The sequence below is a fragment of the Panicum virgatum genome, chromosome 3N (genome assembly GCF_016808335.1).
Source record: "Panicum virgatum strain AP13 chromosome 3N, P.virgatum_v5, whole genome shotgun sequence".
In the NCBI taxonomy this organism is placed as follows: domain Eukaryota; kingdom Viridiplantae; phylum Streptophyta; class Magnoliopsida; order Poales; family Poaceae; genus Panicum; species Panicum virgatum.
In genome coordinates this window covers 9,474,064-9,497,440 of record NC_053147.1, presented here as the reverse complement: position 1 = coordinate 9,497,440, position 23,377 = coordinate 9,474,064, and the positions used below count along the sequence as shown (strand labels likewise).

The 23,377-nt window shown below is 42.6% G+C and overlaps 4 protein-coding genes across 9 annotated transcripts; 1 reads left to right on the top strand and 3 right to left on the bottom strand.

The window, feature by feature from the left end:
- Positions 1 to 1,212: 1,212 nt before the first annotated feature.
- LOC120664217 (mitogen-activated protein kinase 14) lies at positions 1,213 to 8,076 on the bottom strand. Of its 3 annotated transcripts, XM_039943310.1 has the most exons (11): positions 7,796 to 8,076; positions 7,643 to 7,678; positions 6,252 to 6,660; positions 4,597 to 4,724; positions 4,447 to 4,506; positions 3,627 to 3,776; positions 3,389 to 3,544; positions 3,066 to 3,277; positions 2,586 to 2,687; positions 2,331 to 2,482; positions 1,213 to 2,084 (listed from the first exon to the last, which is right to left on the bottom strand). In XM_039943310.1, the coding sequence occupies exons 2-11, from the start codon at positions 7,664 to 7,666 to the stop codon at positions 1,804 to 1,806; spliced, it is 1,674 nt and encodes a 557-aa protein (XP_039799244.1). In that variant the 5' UTR covers positions 7,667 to 7,678; positions 7,796 to 8,076; the 3' UTR covers positions 1,213 to 1,803. The 3 variants fall into 3 exon arrangements, with proteins under 3 accessions (XP_039799244.1, XP_039799242.1, XP_039799245.1); XM_039943308.1 differs by having other exon boundaries at positions 7,643 to 8,074; XM_039943311.1 differs by lacking the exon at positions 7,643 to 7,678 and having other exon boundaries at positions 7,796 to 8,074.
- A 2,508-nt stretch (positions 8,077 to 10,584) lies between these two features.
- LOC120664218 (DNA replication complex GINS protein SLD5-like) lies at positions 10,585 to 13,284 on the bottom strand. Its single transcript, XM_039943312.1, has 6 exons — positions 12,937 to 13,284; positions 12,710 to 12,832; positions 12,540 to 12,622; positions 12,337 to 12,446; positions 11,165 to 11,240; positions 10,585 to 11,085 (listed from the first exon to the last, which is right to left on the bottom strand). The coding sequence occupies exons 1-6, from the start codon at positions 13,102 to 13,104 to the stop codon at positions 10,986 to 10,988; spliced, it is 660 nt and encodes a 219-aa protein (XP_039799246.1). The 5' UTR covers positions 13,105 to 13,284; the 3' UTR covers positions 10,585 to 10,985.
- A 928-nt stretch (positions 13,285 to 14,212) lies between these two features.
- Positions 14,213 to 17,976, top strand: LOC120664215. Of its 3 annotated transcripts, XR_005670806.1 has the most exons (6): positions 14,319 to 14,468; positions 14,580 to 14,793; positions 14,949 to 15,036; positions 15,327 to 15,777; positions 16,417 to 16,491; positions 17,188 to 17,976. XR_005670806.1 is itself a non-coding variant. In XM_039943305.1 (5 exons), exons 1-5 carry the CDS (start codon positions 14,403 to 14,405, stop codon positions 16,745 to 16,747), a joined length of 813 nt encoding a protein of 270 aa, XP_039799239.1. In that variant the 5' UTR covers positions 14,213 to 14,402; the 3' UTR covers positions 16,748 to 16,907. The 3 variants fall into 3 exon arrangements, 2 of the variants coding, with proteins under 2 accessions (XP_039799239.1, XP_039799238.1); XM_039943305.1 differs by lacking the exons at positions 14,949 to 15,036; positions 17,188 to 17,976 and adding an exon at positions 16,741 to 16,907 and having other exon boundaries at positions 14,213 to 14,468; XM_039943304.1 differs by lacking the exon at positions 14,949 to 15,036 and having other exon boundaries at positions 14,215 to 14,468.
- A 117-nt stretch (positions 17,977 to 18,093) lies between these two features.
- On the bottom strand, positions 18,094 to 22,505 carry LOC120664216 (putative uncharacterized protein DDB_G0277003). 2 transcript variants are annotated; one of them, XM_039943306.1, is made up of 10 exons: positions 22,227 to 22,505; positions 21,487 to 21,556; positions 21,167 to 21,298; positions 21,025 to 21,088; positions 20,853 to 20,931; positions 20,678 to 20,762; positions 20,073 to 20,129; positions 19,703 to 19,819; positions 19,528 to 19,598; positions 18,094 to 18,560 (listed from the first exon to the last, which is right to left on the bottom strand). In XM_039943306.1, the coding sequence occupies exons 1-10, from the start codon at positions 22,325 to 22,327 to the stop codon at positions 18,239 to 18,241; spliced, it is 1,098 nt and encodes a 365-aa protein (XP_039799240.1). In that variant the 5' UTR covers positions 22,328 to 22,505; the 3' UTR covers positions 18,094 to 18,238. The 2 variants fall into 2 exon arrangements, with proteins under 2 accessions (XP_039799240.1, XP_039799241.1); XM_039943307.1 differs by having other exon boundaries at positions 21,025 to 21,105; positions 21,184 to 21,298.
- Between the last annotated feature and the right edge of the window lie 872 nt (positions 22,506 to 23,377).

Below are 23,377 nucleotides of genomic sequence, written 5' to 3'. Positions count from 1 at the left end.
CTAGTCTTAAGATTATGATGAGATAGGTATAAAATTATTAATAGATCTAAATTTTTATCTAAATGGTTCATCCTAACCACCCAATATTTCTCACTGTAGGCAGTTCCTCTGTGGTTTGCACATGTATGGCCGCGGCGATTGGACGAACATCTCTAGGCACTTTGTCACCACTAAGACACCAATGCAGGTCTCCAGCCATGCGCAGAAGTATTTCCGTAGGATAGAGCACACCACCGAGAAGCAACGCTACAATATTAATGATGTTGGCCTCTATGATGCTGAACGTTTGGCGGCACAGAGCAACTCTTCCAGCTTGGAGGCACTCGCCTTTGCTGGTGGTGCAAATAATCAAAACAGCTATGGATCCTGCAGCCAGCTTGCCACCATGAACAACCTTGCATAGATTTGGTCACTCTTCCTGTACAGGATGGCCAGGCGAGCAGCAGTCAGGCGACCACTTGGACTGTGCAACAGATCGGGTCTAGTTCTTCTGCAACTGTTGCACCAGAGGGGCCTAAAATCCAAACGGCCTCGATTGGTGATCAGCCGGGACTTCCTGGGCATTGGATGGATATAGATAACATGCAGTAGTAACTAGTTTTTATCTATGGTTTAGTTTCCTAAGATGCATGGCGACTTGTTAGCTCGCTCGTTGATGACATTATATGCAGGTTAAGTGGTATTGGCCTAGAATTTTCCTAAACATGGTATCAATAATTCATTGCGATGCACAATGCAATGAACGAGTATCCGATGTTTTCCGAATATATGTAGGACAATTAGTGTTAATTATATTATGGTTTCTCATCATATATGTCGTCGTTTATATATCGACCATGTCTGAATCAATATTACAACCACCAATTTTTTGTTATAGTGTCCTCTTATATGACCAAATATCCCTATTTTTTATGTAAATTTACATAATCATTGACCGCAGCTATCTTCATGAGCTTCTTGGCGTCGAGTAAGGGTCGTCCACCAGGGAATTACTTTCTGCCCAACTGCGTGTAGGTCTTACTGAGCCAGCTAACAAGACTTCGTGAGCTAACAAGCACAAGCAGCTTTCACGAGGGCAAGAACCCCTAGTAAAAAAATCTCAACAAAAAAAAGAATTTCCCAAATAAGTAACCCTAGTCAAAACAATTCTGAAGGCAGGTTCCAACACTTCCACTATATCACATATCCCCCAATCAAACAGGCATGTAACCTCCACATTATAGGAATTTTCACATGAGTTATATAATAGTAAACAAATTGTTCAATATTACAGTCAATTAATAAATTAAAATACAATGGCCACTCTCAGATGTTAGAACTCAGAAACGTGCAGATTACAATGATACGATATTAAGAAAGTGTACATAGTTGCAGTTCGTGGTCCCGATCCCCAAATGAACATTCTGCACCTGACGTGTACATGCTTAACAGCAACTACTAACCTTTCAGTTTGGCTCCAGAGCAACCAGGTTGAAGTTCATGAACAGCTTCAATCTCGAACTCTGCAGCCAAGCCCACCTACTGGCACTCTGGCAGTGAGTTTCCACCGTAAATCAGTCTGACAAATCTTCACCAGATTTTAGTGATCGCGACAGATTGAAACCCAGGAACTTCAAGTACAAAGAATCCGGAATTTAGAGAATCTTTCAGTTCTACGATCTTTCAGAATTTAGGCATCAGGACAAAGAATACAAATCTGTACAGGACTACATTTCTGAATTTGTCAGAATGATGTAGCACTTAGCATAAGTAACTGATGCTGATAGCAAGTCAGGAAATAGTTTGCTGGTGCACAGCGGAAATCTACCAGTGGCCACTGCGACCATCCACGGTAGCAGGTAACTTGTTTGCTGTGTATGCCTTTGACTGTCCAGCTTGGTTCACGTCCATCCTTTCTGCATCACCCGTCTCACTCTTGCAGGTCTGATTTCTTCTAGGGTATGAGCTTCCAGAAGGGATATTGTTTGGTGCAATTGCTGGGTGCCTAGCGACCCTTCGTTGGTCATACTGTTCAGCAGCAGATGCTGGACCGGGGTTGTACTGCAGCACTGAACCAACTGCTTTACCAGGCCTCGTGGCAGCACCTGTCAGATGTAAGAGATAAGTAGAGATAACATTTAGTAACCAGTTAAACAGATGCAGGTAAAGTAGATAGGAACATAGAGATAATAAACCAGAAACTTGCTACTTAACTGATATTTATAATGTGGATGCATGTTTTTTTACTAAATCAAATAGAAGTATTTGTGTAACTAGATTGAGGTGCAGTAACAACACATTTGTTTTATACAGTTAACCACCGTGTCCTCTTTGGAGTTGCAGGTGTTTACCATGAGGAGCATGGAGTGGAAATTTATTTGCAGCAACTGAAGCAGAATGTTGCTGTGTCTTTTGTGTATTTTCTCTGATTAAACACTTGGAAAGATCCTCGGTGATGTTGGCTGTGCTTTGTTGTCGGTTATCCGAATAGATAACAGAAGGCCTATTACAATACACGAGATAGTCAGGAACAAGATATTCTGTCATGGCTAAAACTGTTGTCAGTTAATTCGAGACAATCACAGGAACAAAGATTGATATCTTACCGTGGCAATGAGTTATGTTGCCTCTCAGGTGGGGTTCCTGTAGAACCCTTGGCATAATGTTCCTCAAGAAACGCGAACTGCTTTTTAAAATGATCTACTGCACTGAAAACATACAGAGCAACTCATTTCAGTTCTACCAAAAATTTAGTCTCAATTTATTTATTGACTGGCAAGTTATGTTAATCAAAATTAATTCTTGTTCAATAAAATAAGGAAACACTACTCAATACCAATCTAACAAAACCATTTAAATCATGCTTCACGTACCACTAATCAATATTAATAGAGCAGAAAAAATGACAAGGCATGTTATCATGCAAAAAATTATATTATTTGATTCATAAACCTGGGCAGGTAATCAAGCAAGAACACTATAAACAAACATATAGAGTAGCCAGGTTACTAACAATAGAATCATAAAATCAACTAAATTAGGAACATTTCAGTCAAAAGATTGTAAAGAATTGCATAGGTACACACCTTGGGTACATGAAACCACTTGACTCAGTTCCCTCAAGAAATTCTCTCAACATCTTTGGATGATACTCAAGAATCTCTCTATATATGAGTTCCCTTATGTCATCCTTTGTAACTCTCCGCCTCTCAAACTCAAATTCAAGCTTTGTGACAGCCTGTGCAGAAGGTTCTCTATCCACATTGGCTATATTCTTGAAATAAGGATCAGCAAGAGCCTGCAATGTGTATGAGACGTTAGTTGTTGGTACTGGCACTTCAGGTTACTAGCATGAAAAGTTGATAACACTCTATAATACAGTACTAAAAATTGTGTTCAGTAAAATCACCTCTTCAGCACTTGGCCTGTCTTTTGGCTCAAAAGCTAGCATTCGCTCCAGCAAATTTAGTGCGAGTGGATCTGCATTTGGGAACTTCTGTGTGAACGGTATAGGCTTTTTCCGCCTCATACTGCTCAAGTAGCGCCTAGCCTTCTCATTTCGAATCTACAGCATGATTACATGTAGCTAGAAGCATTAGACTATTCATTACAATGTAATGAACATTTTGATGCCAAACAGTACCTACCCTAGATATTGCTTCTGGAGAAGGTGTTCCCAGGAGATCTGTAATTATATCGAGTTGATGTACCACATTTTTCCCAGGGAAAAGAGGTTTTCCAGTTAATAGCTCTGCAAATATACAGCCAATACTCCATATATCTATCGCTGGTGTATACTGCAAGAAATAAAAAAGGTTCAACAATGCTCCATATACTGCACAAACTACATCTGTCACTAACAAAGGATTTTTTGTGTTTTCCTTTTCTAGGAAATATTTGTATTGCAAAGTGGTCATACAAGGTGTTTATGTTCCTACTTAAACTGTGGTGAATTAATATGCTGAGCTTAAACATCCTATGCATGAGGAGATTCTATTTTTTTTTTAATTCTCTGTGACTGGTAATCATGAGGTTCATCAAACTCAACTATTGTTTCAGCCAAGTATAGTTTTATCTTGCAGTCATGTAATGAAATAAATAGGTACCGTGAGCACAGCTGGGTAGTCCTTACCGTAATTACATTGAACAGTCTATGATAAAAAGCAAGTGTAGCAGACTCACTAACAATACATCGTGCAAGAACTTGCTTTTAGTTGTCGGACACTCGGACTAGTACTCATTGACACAAAGCTAATTACGTCCCTTAATATAAAGCTACTATAATTGAACTACTAAGGAAATGGCATGCATGTTTGTTTCCTGATCCAGAACTGCAGCATTATTGGAAAGTAATTGCTAACCACATTAAATTAGATTATACAAATAACAAAGAGAAAAATAGATAATGAATACTTTTGCTGGTATCATGGTTGACATCAAATCAAAATGCATGTTCAGAAGACCAACCTTGGAGAAAAAAGATCCGCACAGCTCAGGTGCTCGGTACCACCTAGTTGCAACATAATCCTAAAAATAGAGTAAAAAATAATTAACTAATGCTAGAAAACTAGACTAGCCACAAGAATTGAACAGCATATTGGAGAAAAGATGGTATACCGTCCAAAAGATGGCAGTTGGAGTATCGTTGAAAGCTACTCTGGCCAGGCCGAAGTCACATATTTTGAGCTTGCAATCAGCATTTGCCAGAATATTTTTTGGTTTCAGATCTCGATGAAATACATTTGCTGCAATAAGCTATTGAAAGATGCATCAGTCATATCAGGCATGTTAGTGACTTTCATAAGAATCACACACAAAAAAAAATACAAAGCACCTAATCAGGAGCAAAAACATTAATGTTTATCAAAGGCAAAACTATTGCAAGATGTATCAGTCATATCATGCATGTTTATAATTTCCCCGATGACTTATTGTTTAACCCTTATTTCCATATTTGTATTTTCAGCCTTCTTCTATATCAAAAACATTGCTATGTGTTTGCTCAAATAGAATTGTCCATTTCATTGATTACAAAGTAATTTGATATATAACTGTCACTAGATATATTATAGATTGTAAGATTGGGTATAATGCATGGGATATATTTCTTGAGCCCCTTGGGCTGATTATATAGGAGTACATGGCTTGGAGGGCAAGTAGCCTCTCCTAGAGATAAGAAAGGTTATCCTGGGATAACAATCAATCCTAAACTAACCATATCGGGAGTTGCCTAATCAGTAAAGAAAAATATTCATATCTTTTAGCAAACTAGCATGATGCCCGTGCGTTGCTACAGGTGCGCGTGCCGCGACCACGTGAGGTATTGATTACCCAGTTTCCCATTGGGATTCGATTGATTTGTCCGGGTTCCGATAAGGATTGATTTGCCTAGGTTCCGATTAGGATTCGGATTGACGGACCAATGAAACATTGCTTGCTTTAGAGATATATATAGTAGAGATAAGGCAGGTTGCAAAAGATATAATTGATCACAAGCATGTCCTTCATGATCATCATAAAATGCAGAGCTATCTCTTACACATACAGCAGATTCACAAAAACAGTGTCGCTAATGTTTATATTTTTAAGAATAAAAGACAAGTTGCAAAAAATATTCTTGATCACAAACATGTTTTCCATGGCCATCGTAAAATGCACAACTCTCACTCACACATACAGCAGATTCACAAAATAGTGTGGCTATGAAGAATTGAAGAGCAAAGAATCTTATCTAGGCAGTAAGCAGTCGACATTTATACTTTATTACTTTAGTATGTCAAGACAAGCAAAAAAAAATGTTAATTTCTCAATTGAACAGGTAGGCCGGGTGAGATAATGAAGCAGCAAATGCTTAGTTTCATACAACCCACAGCATAGCTTGATTTGCACCAAATCAGATGCAAAGTCCCATTTCATCATTTATTTAAGATACAGAAAATCAACAGCAAGAACTGTGCATGGGATACTTCATTACCACAAAGAAAGATCTGCCATTAAGAAAGTAGACAGATTGCTATATGAATGGTTTTTATGTGTATCAAACTAATCCAGAATCTCATGTTTCTCATGAGCAAATAGTTTTTACATTTCAATTTTTCGCACAGTTTACACTAGTGTAACAGCTACTAGCACACAGTTTGGATTATTGTCTAGTGACATCTACACCACTCCAGTGGTTATACATTGCAAATAGTAAATATAGAACTCCAAACAGCAAGCTACTGGCTATTAGAATATTAAAATAAAAGAACAAATGCATGTGAATCAATTACCTGTATGTATGTATTTCAATCCTCGAAGCAACTGATACAAGAAAAACTGATAGTGCTCTGGGGTCAAGTCATCATTAGCCTTTATAACTTGGTGCAAATCAGACTCCATGAGTTCAAAAACTACATATATATCCCTGAATTCTCTCCTTGATGGAGGAAGTAGAATATGTTTTATTTCCACAATATCTGGATGTCGCAGTAGTCTAAGCAACTTGATCTCACGGAGTATCCTTGTCGCATCAGACACATGCTCGAAGATGTCATTTATCTTCTTTATAGCAACCTTTTCGCCAGTATGGGTGTCCAGGGCAGAGCAAACCACACCATAGCTCCCTTTCCCTATGACCTCTTCTATCTTGTACCTGCTGCCCTCACCATATTCCGTGAAAAAATCCATTTCTGAAGGTGCCTGCATTGGTAAAATAGTAAATGACTCAGGCTGTGGACAATGTGACGCTTAGAAGCTTTTTAATTATCCCAGAAAAGGAAAATGGCTACATCTTTTTTGATAAGTCACCAGGGTTTCCACTCATACCGGCAGATATGAGTCAGGGAACAGACCTAGAGATACAAAGCTAGGGGCGAGAGGAGAGCACACCAGGGTACAACCAAGACATAACAAAGGAGTAAGAGATACAAATCGCGAACAAATCAAAGACAAAGCCATTTGTCAAAAAAAAAATCAAAGACAGCCATGGCTTCAACGTCGAGCAGCACGGCCCTTAAGCTATCTAGGGCTCGCGCGCCTGACGAGCCTCTGACGGCGCGCACCGAGAGGGCCGGCAGATCCGGCGCCGTGGGGGATGCGCCCACCGACAACATGCCCGCGGCGGCGCTCAGCCGAGGCCCCGCGCTACCGGCGTTGGACCCCCAGCAGCTTGTCGCCGACCCGTGGTCCCAAGCAGCCTGCGGTCGTGAGGGCCGACGCCGCAGGCCTCTGCGGTGGAGCAGCAACAGATCCTGCCACTATGCTCACAGATCCAGCCACCGCGCACCTAGATTGGCCAGGGGAGAGACAGATAGAAGGGATCTTGGAGGAGGGTGGGGGCTGCGATGAGAGGGAGAGGTGAGGAGCAGACTCGCAAGGGGTAGCCACTTAGCACCACCTGCCGGCCGCCGCCGCTGTGGCCGCCGTTGCCGACGGGTAGCCGCCGCGCGCGGTCTGTGGGAGGAGCGAAGTTCGGCGGGGTCGCCCTCGAGTCGCCTCGTCGTGAGTTAGACCAAAACGGCTACATCAGATGCTAAACATCATGGAGATTTATATGCAGAACTGGCGTGATCACTAAAACGTCATAAAATCACAGCAAGGACGCAGCTAGAAACAAAAAATCAAACAAAAGCACCAAGATTTCGAGCCGCCAGAACCACGGAATCAGACAGAAGACCCCGACCTTCTTCTTCAGGTCGTGCTGCATCCTCCCAGCAATCTGCACGAACCACCCAAGCGATAGATCTTTGGCCAAAGGGGGCAGGAAAGGTCGGATCTTGCAAGCCAGATACAGCAAGAACGGGGGCAACAAAGGCCGGGGAGAAAAGGAGCTCACTGCTCAGTGCCCCTAGGCGCACGACACAAAAAAAGGAGCCGAGGCGGCGACAGCGCAGACCTCCCTGTCCCCGAGCTCGGAGCTGAACTGAAAGGAGCCGAGCCGACAAGGGGCGGATCACCCAACCAACGAGCACAGCTGTGATCTAAGCAGAGCTCGAGGCCGCCCACATGGGAAAGGCCGAAGGGGAGGGGGAGGGGGGAGCCAGAGAGGGGAAGCCAGGAAGGTGGAAGCTGACGAGTCAAGGGAGAGAGACCGCCACCACCCGTGGCCCTGGTTTCCCAATTATATCGGGGCTTCAGCTGCCAAGAGCTGTTTCCCTACGGGCTTCGCTTCTTCTTCATTTCATTTTTTCCCCTTCACATTTTCGCCGGGGATTCGCTTGGCTGGTATGATCCTGAGGGAGTCTGAGGTTGAGGCAGCAAGGCCCCCGCCGCCCCCCGATGGCGAAAGGATCGGGGGCGCATGGAGCCACCTGCAACTGTCGCCGTCGCGCGCAGTTGGAGCGAGGGCCGCGCCGATTTTTACGAGTTTTTAGGAGGCGTCTCTCGACGGATAAACTAATTCTGGACGGCGCTTTGGGCCTTCGTTGTGGTCTTGTGGACGGTGATCCTCCCTAGTAAAGTTGGACGCTTTTTTTTGTGTGTGCAGGCTGTGAGTGAGCGAGCGCTTTGGATAAGTCAAGGCTTTGTCGATTGGTGAACATCGTTGTGTTGGAAGGATTTGGAGCTATTCTGGTTTGGTTGGTTTATTACCGAACTCGAGTAGTATATTGGCTTGATTTCTTTTACTTTTTATTTACTGTCTTTTGTCGTTAGGGCGTGTAGAATGCAAAGGTGATTAGAAGCAGGGTGCTTATGGAGAGAATGTTATTGCATTATTAAGCACCGACACAAAAAGTAAGGTAGTGCAATGCAAATTAATATTTGCCATCATGTCCTCTAGTAAGTTATTGAGTTGAAGAACTAGCTGGCTTGAGGTAACCCAAGGACCGTGGCAGATGGAAATTTTCTACAAGATCCAGATGAGTTGAAGAGAGAAACTATGTCATTTTTAGCAAAGGAGAACGACTGAGGGAAAGATAACTTGAGGAAGCCCAGATCCCAGATATCCTCCCAAAAGAGAACATTCAAGCAAACCGTTGGGATTGAATGGTACCATCTGTTTCTGATGGAAAGATACAGATACCTAACAACACCACCCAAGTTAGCAAAACCAACTCAAGTATGACCACAAAAGGCATCTACCTCAATTATTTTCCTATTTCCTCCACTCCATGCTGGCCATGGGAATCTGGTGAAAGATTTATGGGCACAGAAGAATTGGGTACGGTTATAGTATGAGAAAGAAAGGGTTATTGCATTCAAAGCTTATCCGGATGCTAAGTTATGCCATCCTTCAATCTCATAACTGATGATGATCATCCCAGCAATGGCCTCTTCATGTGACCAGATGAACTTGTCGGATAACTTCAATGCAAAAGTGGTCCATGCGGACCACTAACAGCTACTTCCGCGCTACCAATTGACGCGCAGAGGTTACGCATATGTTACGGCAAGGCAGCAAACTTAGCTAAATGGAGGTAGTGGCTTTGTAAGGCACACGTGAGGTGCAACTCCAGTGGAGTGACTAAATTTAAGTGACTAAAACTCATTTTAGTCACCTATTTTCTAAGTTTAGTCACTTAAAATGTAGTCTCTACTCCAGCAACACCGACTAAATAGACTTCTAAATGAACTAAAAGGAGAAAAAATGGTGGGCCCTACTTTTGGTAGCCTAAGTAGAGGGTGACCAAATTGAAGGGGTGAGAGAGGAAATTTAGTCACCCAAGTAGGGGCCCTGCTGGAGATGAAAATTTTTGAGCAAAATGACTAAAATGTGAGTTTAATCACCCAAATAGAAGCCCTGCTGGAGTTGCTCTAAATCTGGTCATATTCATATCTCAAGTGAGTGCGCCTTCAACATACCTTTCAAAAATCAAAACCAGAATTCAGCTGCACCTCTTTTTGTAAGGAAGATACTAATACTCCCTCCGTATTGGTAAAAGAAGTCGTTTAGGACAGCGACACAGTCTCCAAAACACAATTTTGACCTCTTATTTTTTAAAAAATATTTATAGAAAAGTGATGTACGTAAACTTTTATGAAAGTATTTTTCAAGACAAATCTATTCATATAATTTTCACATTTGTAAACTCAACAACTTAAAAATTATTGATGATTTATATTCCCAATGTTTGACCCAAATCTTGTCCAAAACGACTTCTTTTACCAATACGGAGGGAGTACATGTTTTTTTCTTAAAAAAAGATATAAGACAATTATCTGAACATGGCTATGGGCATACTCCCAGCCTCTTCATGTGTAATCAGGGGAATCTGTTGGATCGCATCAGGCATGATTGCAGATGGCGATCATGTGTACTCATTTTAGCCACCCACTTTCCAAGTTTAGTCGCCCAAAATATAATCTCTACTCCAGCAGCACCGACTAAATAAACTAAAAAATGGTGGACTCTACTTTTGGTAGCCTGAGAGTGACCAAATTGAGGGGGTCGGAGAGGAAATTTAGTCACCCCCTTATTTTAGTCACCCAAATAAGGACCCTGCTGGAGATTAAAATTTCAGCAAAATGACTAAAATGTGGGTTTAGTCACCCAAATAAAAACCGTGCTGGAGTTCCTCTAACAACCACTTCCACCGTTCCTTGCTATCACCGATTGACAAACCTGACATGCAAATGCCAAACTATAGGACTGATGACACATTACGGTCTCACAGGGCAAACAGATTAAGCCACTAAGGCCACACGCTTTCTTTGGTTGTTTCATTTGCTTTCGTAAGGTCTCAAAAGGCATACTGTGCTGTGCACACGTCCTTTTCTAAAGCACCAAACTGCTTGAATCTGTGGTGAACAAGTACAATTTTCTTCGGCAGCAAGCCAGCAACAAACATGGAGCACATATGGAGCCAACAAGACAACGATACCGAGAGGGGGGGGGGGGGGGCTACATGATCCTGGTTTCATTAGTAAATGTAGTAAAGAAAAAGATGAACCTCTGGCCACATGCCCCCAAGCCACATTGATGGCATTTATCTGAACAATTCTCGTTCCCTTGATTCCTCCAATTCCAGAAATTCAGAAGAATCTCCAATGCTCACTCGATTGCAGGCATTGACATGTTATTCACATCAGATCAGGTCGATCCGACCACCCTCGACAAGGCCCTTGATGGACTTGTACCGAAGAACATACAAGTCGTCTGCAACCAAGTCCACAACCTCCTCTCCACTATATGGAAATAAGCATCACAGGTAAGCAAAGTGTGTGAAGGCGCAAAGCAAGAATTGAAGTGTGCCTGGGCACTTACATGTCATCTAGCTGGAAGGCTCCAACATCACTCTTAGTCTTGCAGAAGACAAAGGTGTCAAGCTGAGGCTCTGGCACTGTACAAGGCAATTGAGAACCGAATCAGATGGTCCCTGATGGTCTATCACATAGATATGCCTAAAAGCACATTTGTTCCACATCTTAAGCAATAAGAAATCAAAAGCCTTTGCTTTTTCAGAAATAGGAAAGGACGCTTTCTTTACTCTTGAACCTTGCCTGAAAGTGAAGCAAAAGGCTTCTTCTAGAATAAGTGAAGCTAAGTTCCTGCTGAAGCTCTGTGTAGGTTGTTTGTGACTGCAGATAGGTCATTTCTCCTCTTTATGAAGTTGTTAATTATTAACGCAATGCTTTTTAAAAAATAATCCGTAACCAAATGCATAGCATTTCATTAGAGGATTTTCATCATGCAACAAACATCACAAATTTTCATTAGCTTTATAGCTAATCTTTGGATCCAATGGGGACACATGAGAACCTAGTTATTCTGCTAGAAATTTTTACTATGACATTTGTGCCCAGTTGAGTCTGCTATCTCATGCTAATGCAAATTACCATTTTGTGGCAGCATCACAAATTTTCAGTTCATTTCATTCCATTAAATGACTAAAATCAAAGATTATGAAGCATCCAAATGTGGTAAATCCAATAGAATGTTTCTATGCAGTGATCTACATAATCAAGCGTCACTTATGCATCAACAGAGGAGGATAATAAGCACACTGCTTGAACAGCAAATTTCAACCTAATTTGGGGCAAGACAGTCTAAAAATTCTGAAAGTAAACAAAATTGTCATGTTTCATGGCAACCTAGTGGGAGCATATATTCATAATTTGATCATGGAAGTCTCAGTAAGTGGTATGGAACCAGTACCATCACATGAGGAGTGCATGAGGTGTCCTTATACCAGGTCTGCTTATCAATTCGATAACTAAGTTTTGTTATGTAGGAAGTGAACTTTTGAGTACAACTAATGATCAGATTCTCTGAAGATACACTGTACCAACTTTACTGAAATGAAATGGTGAGTACCTACTATTCACATCCAGCAGCCTATGCAAAATTGCAAATAAGTAATAACTGAAGCTCCAAACAACAAAAGCAGTATAGCACCAGAAACAAAGTTTGGTAGATCAAATAAAGGGTATATATACCCATGTCATCCTCAGTGCTCGACAAGGACTGCCTGGTAACCGAGTCGTAGCCGTAAGGCAGCTTTGACAGCACCGACTGCCCGAGATGCTTCTCCATGATCTCAGCGCAACTTGCGAAAGATCAAACACAAGTGCCCATCAGAACCATCTAGTCTCACAAGGTAGGAGGTAGCACAAAAATTTGGGGCATACTCAGAAGATACCTCTTGGCAAACCGGCGCTCCTGCGGCGACAACCGGCTGAGGAGGTCGTCAGACCTGGAGATATGCATCGTGTACTTCTCGATCTGTACCCAGCAACGCAATCCGATTGGCAACAATTCGGTAATTAGAATTGGCCCCCTTTCAGCGGATCGAGTTTTGATGCGACCAACCTTCTGCAGGCGGAGACGGAGGTAGGAGCGCAGGAGGGAGAGCGTGCGGTCGAGGTCCATCTGGTAGAGCGAGACCACCAGGTCGTCGACGCCGGTGTCGGCGAAGTCGTCCAGCGTCTCCTCCTGGTGGCATCACGAGAGCGAATCCGCATCAGACCCTGAGGAAGCAGCAGAGGCCAGAGGGAGAGGAGGAGGGACGGCGAGGAGAGAAGGAGCGGAAGGCGCACGAGGAGCTGGATCTGCTCGCGGACGCGGGAGACGAGGGGCGAGTCGAAGCAGAGGATCTCCGGCGCGTCCTTCTCGTTGCGCCAGGCCCGCCTCAGCAGCTCCACGTCCGTGGTCGCCGCCTCGGCCGCGGACGCCGCCGCGGACTCGTCGTCGTCCCAGGAAGACATGTCCTCCCCTCCTGCCCCTCTCGCTACCAGCTCGTGAGGGGAGCGAGCCGACTACTCGGCGGCGGCGGGGGGCGCCGCTGGACAACTGCGCGGTTTCTGGCGGGAATTTGGGGCGCGTGGGCGGGGAAACCGCGGGAAACTGGCGAGCGGCGCTGGTGTGGTGGTGACTGGTGCCCGACCGACCTGACTGCTTTGGGGAATCCATATGAACACAGCAGGCCAAGATGGGCTAGATTGGTATTACTATTGGGTTTTAATGGACCTGCTAATCTCTTTTTTTCTCCAATAAAAACTGTTGATATATATATATATATATATATATATATATATATAGGCCGGTACACCCCGTGCACAGCAGTTGAGCCCAATCAAACTCTCACGTGCTGTCCCTAGGCTTGCTGAAGGTCAGTTTTTTTTTAAAAAAACTCAGTTCAACTTCAATCCGGTCGCGCTGTCTCCCCCAAGTCACTGTCACAATTTAGGACCTGCTTGGATTGCTACAAAAATTTTGGCATGCCAAAGTTTTGGCTAGCCAAATTTTGGGTAAAAAATTTGCCCACATTTTGGTAGGATAAATGTGAGAGGTGGGTAAATTTTGGTACCCAACCAAATAGTGGCCAAAATTTTGGTAGCAATTCAAGTAAGCCCCTAGCCCCTGTGGCTCGCAGCTCGGTTCCTGATCTCTGTCGTCTGGATGCATGCTATGACTGGCTGTCGAAAAATGCTCCGCAATCGCAAAGCATCCGATTCCAGATTCCTCTGGAACGACCAGCCAAAGCCATCGTTCTCGTCACGGCTGTCTACCGCGGAGGCCTTTTGCAATTCAAGCCAAGTCCAGGGAGAAACAAGACAGCCCACAATGAGAAATTGAGAAGTTATCAGACGTCTGATTCGCAAGCCCAGCCCGGGGAAAAAAAATATCACGCGCCGGGTGTGGTCCACGGCGGCCGCAGCCACGCGGGCCACGCAGTGGGCCCCGCGCTCCAGCGTGTGCTCTGACGACGACTTTTCCCATCCCGGCCTCCAGTTCGCGAATCTTCCTCGCGCGCCACGCCCAGGCCCAGCCAAAATCCACCGCGATTTCCCCCGCCACGGCCGGGCAAAATCCCCACGCCCCCGTCGCTCCACGCCGCCCCGGCGTCGCCGCCTCCACCCGTTCGCCCCGGTAAACGCCCGCTTTTATCCTCCCCACTCCCCCCACCCCACCCCACCCCGGAGCGCCTCGCGCCTCGCGCCCGCTGCCCTGTCGCCCCCCTCCCCCCTATCTCCTCCACCCACTGCCCTCGAGCAGACTAGGGATGGTGGGGGACCTGTCCCTCCTCGCCGTCGCCGCCGCCTCGCCCGTCGTCCTCCCGCCGGCCAAGGTACGCGGCCCTGGTCCCGAGCCTCCGCCCGCGCGGAATTGGGCAATTGGCCACGGGCCGAGCACGATTCGCCACGGCGTGCGGTGTCTCACGTGCGGGTGTGCGGTGCAGGAGCTCCATGGCGTGCTGCCGTTCCAGGGGAAGAGGCCGCAGGACGCCGCCGCGCAGCTCTGCGCGCCGCTGCAGCAGCAGCAGCATCCGCAGCACCACCTCGAGGGGCTGCCCGTGCAGGTGGTGGTGCCCGGCGGCCATCAGGGCCAGGCTCTGCCTGCCGCCTACCAGGCCTTCGCCATGCCCGACGCGGCCGCGCTCATCGACGTGCAAGGTTCGTTTGTGGGTTCCGGTTCGCATGGGTCATTCTGCCTCTAGCGGCTCATGGTGTTTGTCTCCGGTGTCCTGTCAATGTGTTCTTGCGCTTTACTACTGTGCATGTAGGTTCTGCTACAACTATATTTGCACAGTTTAATTGTTCTGTTACAGGCAGACACGTACAGATACGCGAGCCTGGGTCTTTGAATAAAACACTGCACTTCTCTACGCAAAGCAACTGAAAACTTGAGGCAAAAAGGTCATTTCTTGCTCATTCATACAAATAGAACAATAACATGCATGAGCCTTAGCCAGATATTGACTTACTAATCGATGAATCTTCTTCACCTTGCACAAAGAAGGGTTCTTGTAAAGTTGTTATTCATGCTACGCCATGATTGACCTTGACAACTGAGTTTCAGAAATATGCCATGGAGGCAATTTCCGCTTGATTCTTTGTTACACGAGTACCAAGTAGCGTGTTTAAAATGATCTTGTAGCCTCTTATGATGCTCATCATCTCACGTCTCGTGAATATCTTTGAAACAGATTCTCGCCCTGATTCAGTTCGACTTAGCCTTGGGATTGCAGAGCAATGTGCAAGGCAAGAGAAAATCCTCAAGTTGCTGATGTCAGGTTCTGACGTGAAAGAACTTGATGAATCCTTGCTAGCTGAATTCACTGGACAACAGACTCTAGCAATCAACTTGGGAAGTCAACCATATATACCGGATGATAAGTTAACTATCTGTGAGTTTGGGTTGGATTTGGATGAGCCCCAACAGTACCTTCCGGAGAAACAACTTCTCATCCCTGATCCTCTTCTGGACTTTGTTCAGTCCCATGGCTCTGCTTTTACCATCGATCAAAATGGCCGGATCCTATTCGCTGGCCATGGAGATGCAATGAGAGATTTATTATCACTTCTTCTAGAGTTCAACATGCCAAAACGAGAAACAAGTGGCTGCAAGACTGCATTTCTAGTTCCATACTTTGGGAGGTAATATCGTGAAGCATCATTACTGAATGTTTATCTCTGAACTGCTATTTAAGAATATGTCTAATGTTGTGAGCGTACACAGTGTCAGTAAGACTGCAAATGCAGAGTGTTCTTGGTGATTTTGCTTCTGATTTGTGGCAATAATTTTTCCCCTTTTCTCTGGCAATATTTTTTTCCTTTTCTGTCGAGAACTATTAACTTGCAACAGCTTGATCATTAATTATGTCAGGAATCAAGATAGCAAGATGCGGGATTCCAAATCTTCCTTTGCCATCTGCACATGGGTTAATATGATGCATAATATATCCATTATACTCTAAGAAGCTCATGGATAAATTAGTATAGAACTGAAGATTCCTGCATCTATTAACAAGCAAGAAGCATGGACAGCAACAATACATAACTAGGCAGTAAGAAACGCATGAAATATGTTAGTCTCTTAAAATTATCCTTCAACCTATATGATGCAATTCCTGGACCTGTCAATGATCTGGTTGTAAGTTACAAACTAGTGTTCATTGTTTTGGTTATTACATTTAAATATTATGGTTCATTTCTGTAATATATTACTGTACCCTCCTTTACTACTACGTTTTCAGTTGTGCCATTTACATGACATGCATATTTTTGCATACGCAGGAAAAGGCGTTCTCGGGCTAACAGCCAAGTATCCAATCCAAATTTAGCAAGCACAGTGTCCAATGTTTCAAAAAGGTACTGCATTCTTTTTGCTCCCTCTTTCCAGATCTTTTTTCTTTTCTCTCTTCAGTATATGCGACTAGATATTGCTGCTTCTAAATATTGGTAGTTCTGACATCTTTCATGCTGTTTTCTTGTTTCAATTGTTTTATTTTATTTAAAAGTCTAAATTCTGTGTACATGTTTATATATGCTGCTTGGCAGCGCAGTATAGATCCTAGAGAGTAACTTCTGATTCTAATGATGTGACCTTATCATTTGCAGCATATAGTAGATACAGAGAGTATCAGGCATGCATGCTGCATGTTACAAGAGGATATTAAAATTAAGCAAACTTCCTATGAAAATTGGCACTCACCAAAGCAGGGGCCTGTTGTTATTTGAACATTTTTTTAAGAGGTTATAGAGCTAACTGAGTGTTCTAAAGTTTATTCAGCTTTATCCAACTAACTAGTACTTTTCTGTTTCATGCATTAACTAGTATGGTGGTTATGCCAGTAGCATGTGAGATACATTGTTTTAGGGCCCAATTGCATGGAAGACCATCAATTAACCTTAAATCTGTAATGTGCAAAATGAATTCTTAAATTTACATACAGGAACTTTTGAACATTTAGCTTTATGCTCTGGTACAATTAAATTTCTATCTTTACCCTTTTACTAGTAGACAATAGCAAGATATTAATATGCCTTTTTTGGAAAAAAATGCAGCGCCGAGGTGAAGTCAAAATCTTCATCAAAGAAGAAACAGAGAGGGAAAAATATCAAAGAACGTGAACTGTATCAGAGAAACTATATACATGCTAGCGAAGCATTTCTATCCATCTTACTGGACAAGGACAAAAGCAGCTCAACAATTCTCTCACTGAAAAAGGCTGGTCCGGAGATAACCGAACTTTTGACACAGTGTTCTATTGGCATAGCTGGAACTGGCTTGGCTATTCTTCTGTCAGTTATGTGCAAGATGGCTACCGGCATGAGGACTCCTTTTGCTTCTGCTCGACTGTTAAGCACCAGTGTTGGATTTGGGTTCTTTTGGCTCTCCTGGGCAGTCAACGGTTTACGCGACACCATTGCCAGCATTTTCAGAAGCCCAAGTAACATGAATATCGAGGAGGATGAGGTAGCAGTTAGAATACAAAAAAGCATGAACGATATTCTTTTCAGAACCGTAACCATCTTGGCTATAACTGCATTGAAGTTCCAACTTGGTTCAGGAGTAGTGCTTCTGTAGGGCTAAGTTCCTACTGTCCATCCTTAAAAAAAGTTCCAGCTTCAGGAGTAGTGCTTCTGTAGGGCTAAGTTCCAACTGTCCATCCTTAAAAAAAAAGTTCCAACTGTCCAAGTCATGATTCTAGTTTCTCAGTGATCGTGTAGAAAGTAAGCCAAGTTGTAAATTGTACAGAATTTTGCAGGGAGCTTGGTGCATATGAAAGATGAATTTTTGTTCTCTGTGAGCGATGAATAATTAATGCCAGAGCTTATTCATATTTCTATCAAGCAGTTGTGTCCTAACTGGGTGCATTTCATTTTTCTATTAGCAGTTGTTTTGATGCCTGGTAGAATCGAACGTTGTTTTGAAATCCAACAATGAATTCTATTGTACAGCATAATTCATAGCGAAAAACAACTGCACTATTCCATTTCCTTCGATAGTATGGACTCTCGGAAACGAACACTGAGGAACCATTTGAAATGAATTCTTACAATGAGAGTTGAGATTATGAATGCTTAAAAAACACAACTTTTTTTCTTATCAATTCTATGACAATGAAGTAATTTTAAGAAGTTGCACACTTGATCTATCATATGATAGCATATAGGGGAGAAGATTTGAAGGAGCCGCACTGCTGGCAATGTTTATAGCAGATAGCTTGGCGTCAGCAGCTCCTTTTGCAAAGCAGTTGAAGGTCTCTGCATTTCGAACAACTGTCGCAACATATGCGACGGGACCCTCTGTTTGAAATTCATCACCAGATTTTCCTTTGTTTTCCCCTTGTCTGCTGTCTCGGCTTAACAGCATTGAGAGTACTCGAACGAGGTGTGGCACGCAGACTGGATCGTACATAATATCTGCCCCAAGACTGGGAAAAGAGAACGTCAGATGAAAGGAAGGAGCACGAACAGCAGTGAAACGTTCTGTTACCCACTTTACAAGATGATTTTTATATCAGACTAAACAGGTTACTGCAGTTCACAATGTATGCGTCCCTCTCGCAGGAGTTCACAGTGTATGCCCTCCCTTTGAGAGGAGACAGAGGAGTGGATACCAGTAACTCCACAACACAAGATTTGTATGAGTTCAACAGGTACAAAAACCAGTGAAGGGACAACACTGTTTAGGCGCAAACAAGTTTATGGAATGTTCACCTAATAATAGGAAAAATAAAGAAATAGAAACTGAGCTAACAACAACCAAAACATACCCAACTAAAATATGTTTCTGCCTAATGCTGGAAAAGGGAACGAATGCCCTTTTTCCTTTCTATTGATGTTAAATACTATCAAACATACTATAAACTTGTCCAGTATTGATCACAAATTTAGTTATCACTACAACAGTTGTTCGTTGAAATCAGATGATAACGTTTTGCAGGTGTCCTTGGGGAAGGCTAAGTCGATATAAACATCTTAATGCAATAAAAACAGCCTAACTACAGCACCAAGTCCACACCCAAAAGCCCCTGATAAATTCTGATTGGCACTACTACTGAATTCCACAGTGTGAACAACTAATTATTTTCAGGTGTAAAACTGATCAGAAATATTGTTATAATTTCATATCATAACGAAATAGTTTAATGGAAGCATCACTTTTGATCACAACCTTTACAAGATGCCTCTTCAGATATATGATCTCAACAGCTATTATTTTTTTACCATATAACCATTACTGATTACCTTAAACAAGATTATTGTGTATGAGGGGCTTTATGTGAAAAACTGCAGATCTAATTTCAGATGAATGTCCTGGTTCCCAGTTCCCATGATTATGATTGTGTTTATAACCTGGTACAATGAAATATTACAAAAATATGTTTCTGTACTCACACTATGTCTGGCTGGTAGCCCCATAAATCACTTTCAGATACATCTTCCCAAGAAAGATATTTGCACTCTACCTGCATGCCACAATGCATAATAATGCAACTGTTTCACGTAAAATTATGTAAGAAAGAAAAGATCTGCACACGTTACTCTGAATTATGCAAGGAAACTAACTAACCTTATTCTTGCTTTCTTTTAACACTTCAGAATTCTCCTGTTCAATGCATAAGTTATTCAATTCCATATTTTCCTTCATGTTTGTGAGTGTAGATGTATCACCGTCAGTAAGAATAACCTGCATATTACAATTCCACATGAAATATTTAATTTAAAACTAATAGTTCATTTCTATAAACTTGTGAGCTCAGTTGGACTGAATAATTCATGCTTAATCTCATTTTAGCTCCACACAGACATTCAGAATTGAACAATTAAAATTACATATGCATCCCCACTTTACCAATTTAGGAATAATGCATGATTCACTTTCTGACCCATAGATAATATGATATTTATTATTTTTAACAGAAGGTAGCCTTATTACATACCTTAGAGGCACCAACATAGTTAAGACAAATTCCCACCAAACCGACACCAGAACCTAGCTGTTTATCATGCGAATATTAGAGCAATAATGCCATTTAAGAAATCACGAGAATACTCAAATGCAGAGAAAAACAGCAACAACAGTACCTATCTATTTGTGCGTAGAAAAATATTGAGGTAACTTTGCACAGAAAGAACAAGTGTCCTATTCATGAAGCTGGCCACTAATATCACATGGCTCGTACTACTATAAAGTATGAAAGGAATAAAAGATTAGTTTAATGAGGATGCATCTTGCTTAACACATGTTTAAATAAAGAATTTATATTATATGGTGGTGCAAACAGCATATAACAGAACCTATAACAACACTAATACTCCTATAAGCAGCCTGTTCGGCAGAGCTCCCACACCAGCTCCTATTAAGTTGCTATAATCATAGCATGGTTTACCATAAGTAAGGGCCCAATAAACTTGCATTAATCTTTGATAGAACTTAATTATTTGAAAGGGTATCCATGCAAGAGCTGAACATATTTATGTAAATTTCCTTGCATGAGTTTATAGGTTAATGTATCTCACTGCAATAGTAAATTAATCACTTTACCTCAAAGCAACACTTTGTGGAGAAAATTTCAGGGTATGAAAGAATAAACTCTGACAAGAATAGACTTGATGGCCAAAGAGAGCACCTGAAAATCCACGGCATCAATCAGTAACAATGAACGTAGCTTGATAGAATATCTGGAGACAGAAATCTGAAGTGTCTAATGACATCATACCCTGTATCACCTTCAAGCATATTAGAAGAACATGATAGTCGAGCAACAACACTTATTAACCTTGAGGAAACATTATCATCTACATATGTAAATAAGGTTATTATTATAGATCATTATAACTAATTTTATATATTTCTCAAAGAAAAGTAAAGAGTTGGAATTGGTAACTCACGTGTAGAAGAAAGAAAAGATATCTCTTTATAGATATGATTCGTCTTATTTAACAACGAATCTTTCTGCACACATGAATTATCTGAGTATAGCGTCAATGGTTATCAATTATTGGAATGTAATACAAAATAAAATCTACATACTGCTTTGGACAACATACGCTGAGCAAACTCCTCATAAAGTCCATCAATCACAGTCCCCGACGATAATTCAACCTCAGATATGATCCTTTTAAAAATAGTTGTTGTATAAGTAAAGTTTTGGCGTCCGTCTACCTGGATCATTATACAACGGAAATGCCATGATCTGATGGAAGATATTGATTAACGGGAAACTTTTAAAACAACACTATACTAGTTTTTTTCTCAAATAAATTATGTATTTCTTCTCTAATACAAAATATATACATTTTGGTGTTGGTAGAGTAAATTTTACAAGACAAGAAAAAATAATAATCATTTACATTAGTTCCAGTGCAAATCTCCAAAAGAAAATTTTGGACATGTGGTGTGATAGAGCCTCCCCCAGCTTTTCTGAAAACCAAATAAAACACTTACATAAGTATGTATTAACATATCATTTTTGAAAAGATAAAAGAAACAGAACTATTTTTTCCTTTGAACTTGAAGAAAATTCACATATAGTCATGCCAACGCCATATCCCCCCTCCACTCCCCCCCCCCCCCCCACCCAATTGTGGTTTGCATGGCATTTTCATGGCCAACAAATCAGGGGCTGCAAGTCACTCCTTTTTTTAAAAAAAAAAAACAATGGCTGCAAGTCACTCATTGTTGTGGGATTTGAATCTATGCCACGACAGTGGAGTGCTTAGGGAGCGTGACACTTTTGCTGCTAGGGCTGGAAGCCTGGAACCATATGATGCCCAATTATAAAGTCAAACATGCCTAGCATTGGAGGCCGATTACTAACCAAACTAGCCATTACCTGCAGGTCAATTAGATACCCACTACTAGTCTACTACTAGCATATTGCTGCAGATCCACCAAGTCTGCGCTGAACAGGCAACGAAAAAGCAATGTCAGAGCACCAATACTAGCACTGCAGACATCCTTTGCAGGCTGAAACCAGTTGGCGGTCACTGTTCTCCGAACCACGAATCAATCGGGAGAGGGCGCCGCAGAGCCGGCGGATCTCTGGGTGCCTTTGCGATTTTGACTGCTAAGTGCTAGCGGTGGCGCGCACCTGGCGAGTGCGAGGACGCAGGCGGGAGGCTCCCCGGCGAGGAACGCGAGCTTCAGGTAGAGCAGCTGCTCGGCAGCGTCCTGCACCGCCGCGTCAGCCATCCGCGACTGGATGGGCTTCTGCTGCCTTCTCGAGATGTGCGCGAGTACGGGAGGAGAACGCGACAGCAGCGGCGGCGGCGGCGGCGAAGGACGGGCAGACAGAGGCGTCAAGTTCCGACAGGGCAACGGAAGGCAACACGAAGACGTTGTACGGACCGGGCCGTCCTCCTACTTCCATGGTGAGATTGGGCCGATTTGTAGTACACGTACAGTACTCCACAGTATTTATTTTTTGGAAAATTCCGAGAGGACCGTGCAAACTTCGATCTGGAGCACCGGATCAACATTCAAGAGGGTGCGAACGGAAGTGCAAACTTCGATCTGGAGCACCGGATCAACATTCAAGAGGGTGCGAACGGAAGTGGGAGGGGGATTTGTAAAAGTGTGATTAGAGGTAGGCGGTTAATTATAAAATTACTCAATCCCCTATAGCCCTTGAATGTTAATCCGGCGACCCAGATTGAAGTTTGCAGGATTTGCACGAAACAATTAGTTTGCACCTGATATATTCACAATACTGAGACAATACTGAGGGACCAACACCTCCTCGTCGTCATAATATGGCCCGTACGAGACATCGCAAAAGCTATTTGAAAGTCATTCTGTTGCCCAAGTTAAAAGAAATAAATCTGAATTTCTATTTTATACAATAAAATATTTTTTAGTTCTCCCGATTGAAATAATTTTTGTCAACCAATCAGTCAGCAGTATTTTTCTCTCACATCAAATCAACAGCATCCACCAGCCAGCCAGCAGTACTTTTCTTTCACAACAAATCAGCACCAGCCACAACCAGCAGAACAAATATTTTCCTTCTTTCTCTAACAATTTTTCTTTCCATATTCCAACTTGGAAAAGGCTTCTTCTAATTTTGCATCAGGAAAAAATGTTCAATGAATAATGAAAATATATTTAACAAGAAAAAAATGTTCCGACACTTGGGTGTTTGACAATATGACTTCCATTAGCCTATGTGATCTGTAACTTTCTGCAGAGGTCAAGCTCATGGTGCATACTTTAATTTCTTTTATGTTTATAATCTCAATATGT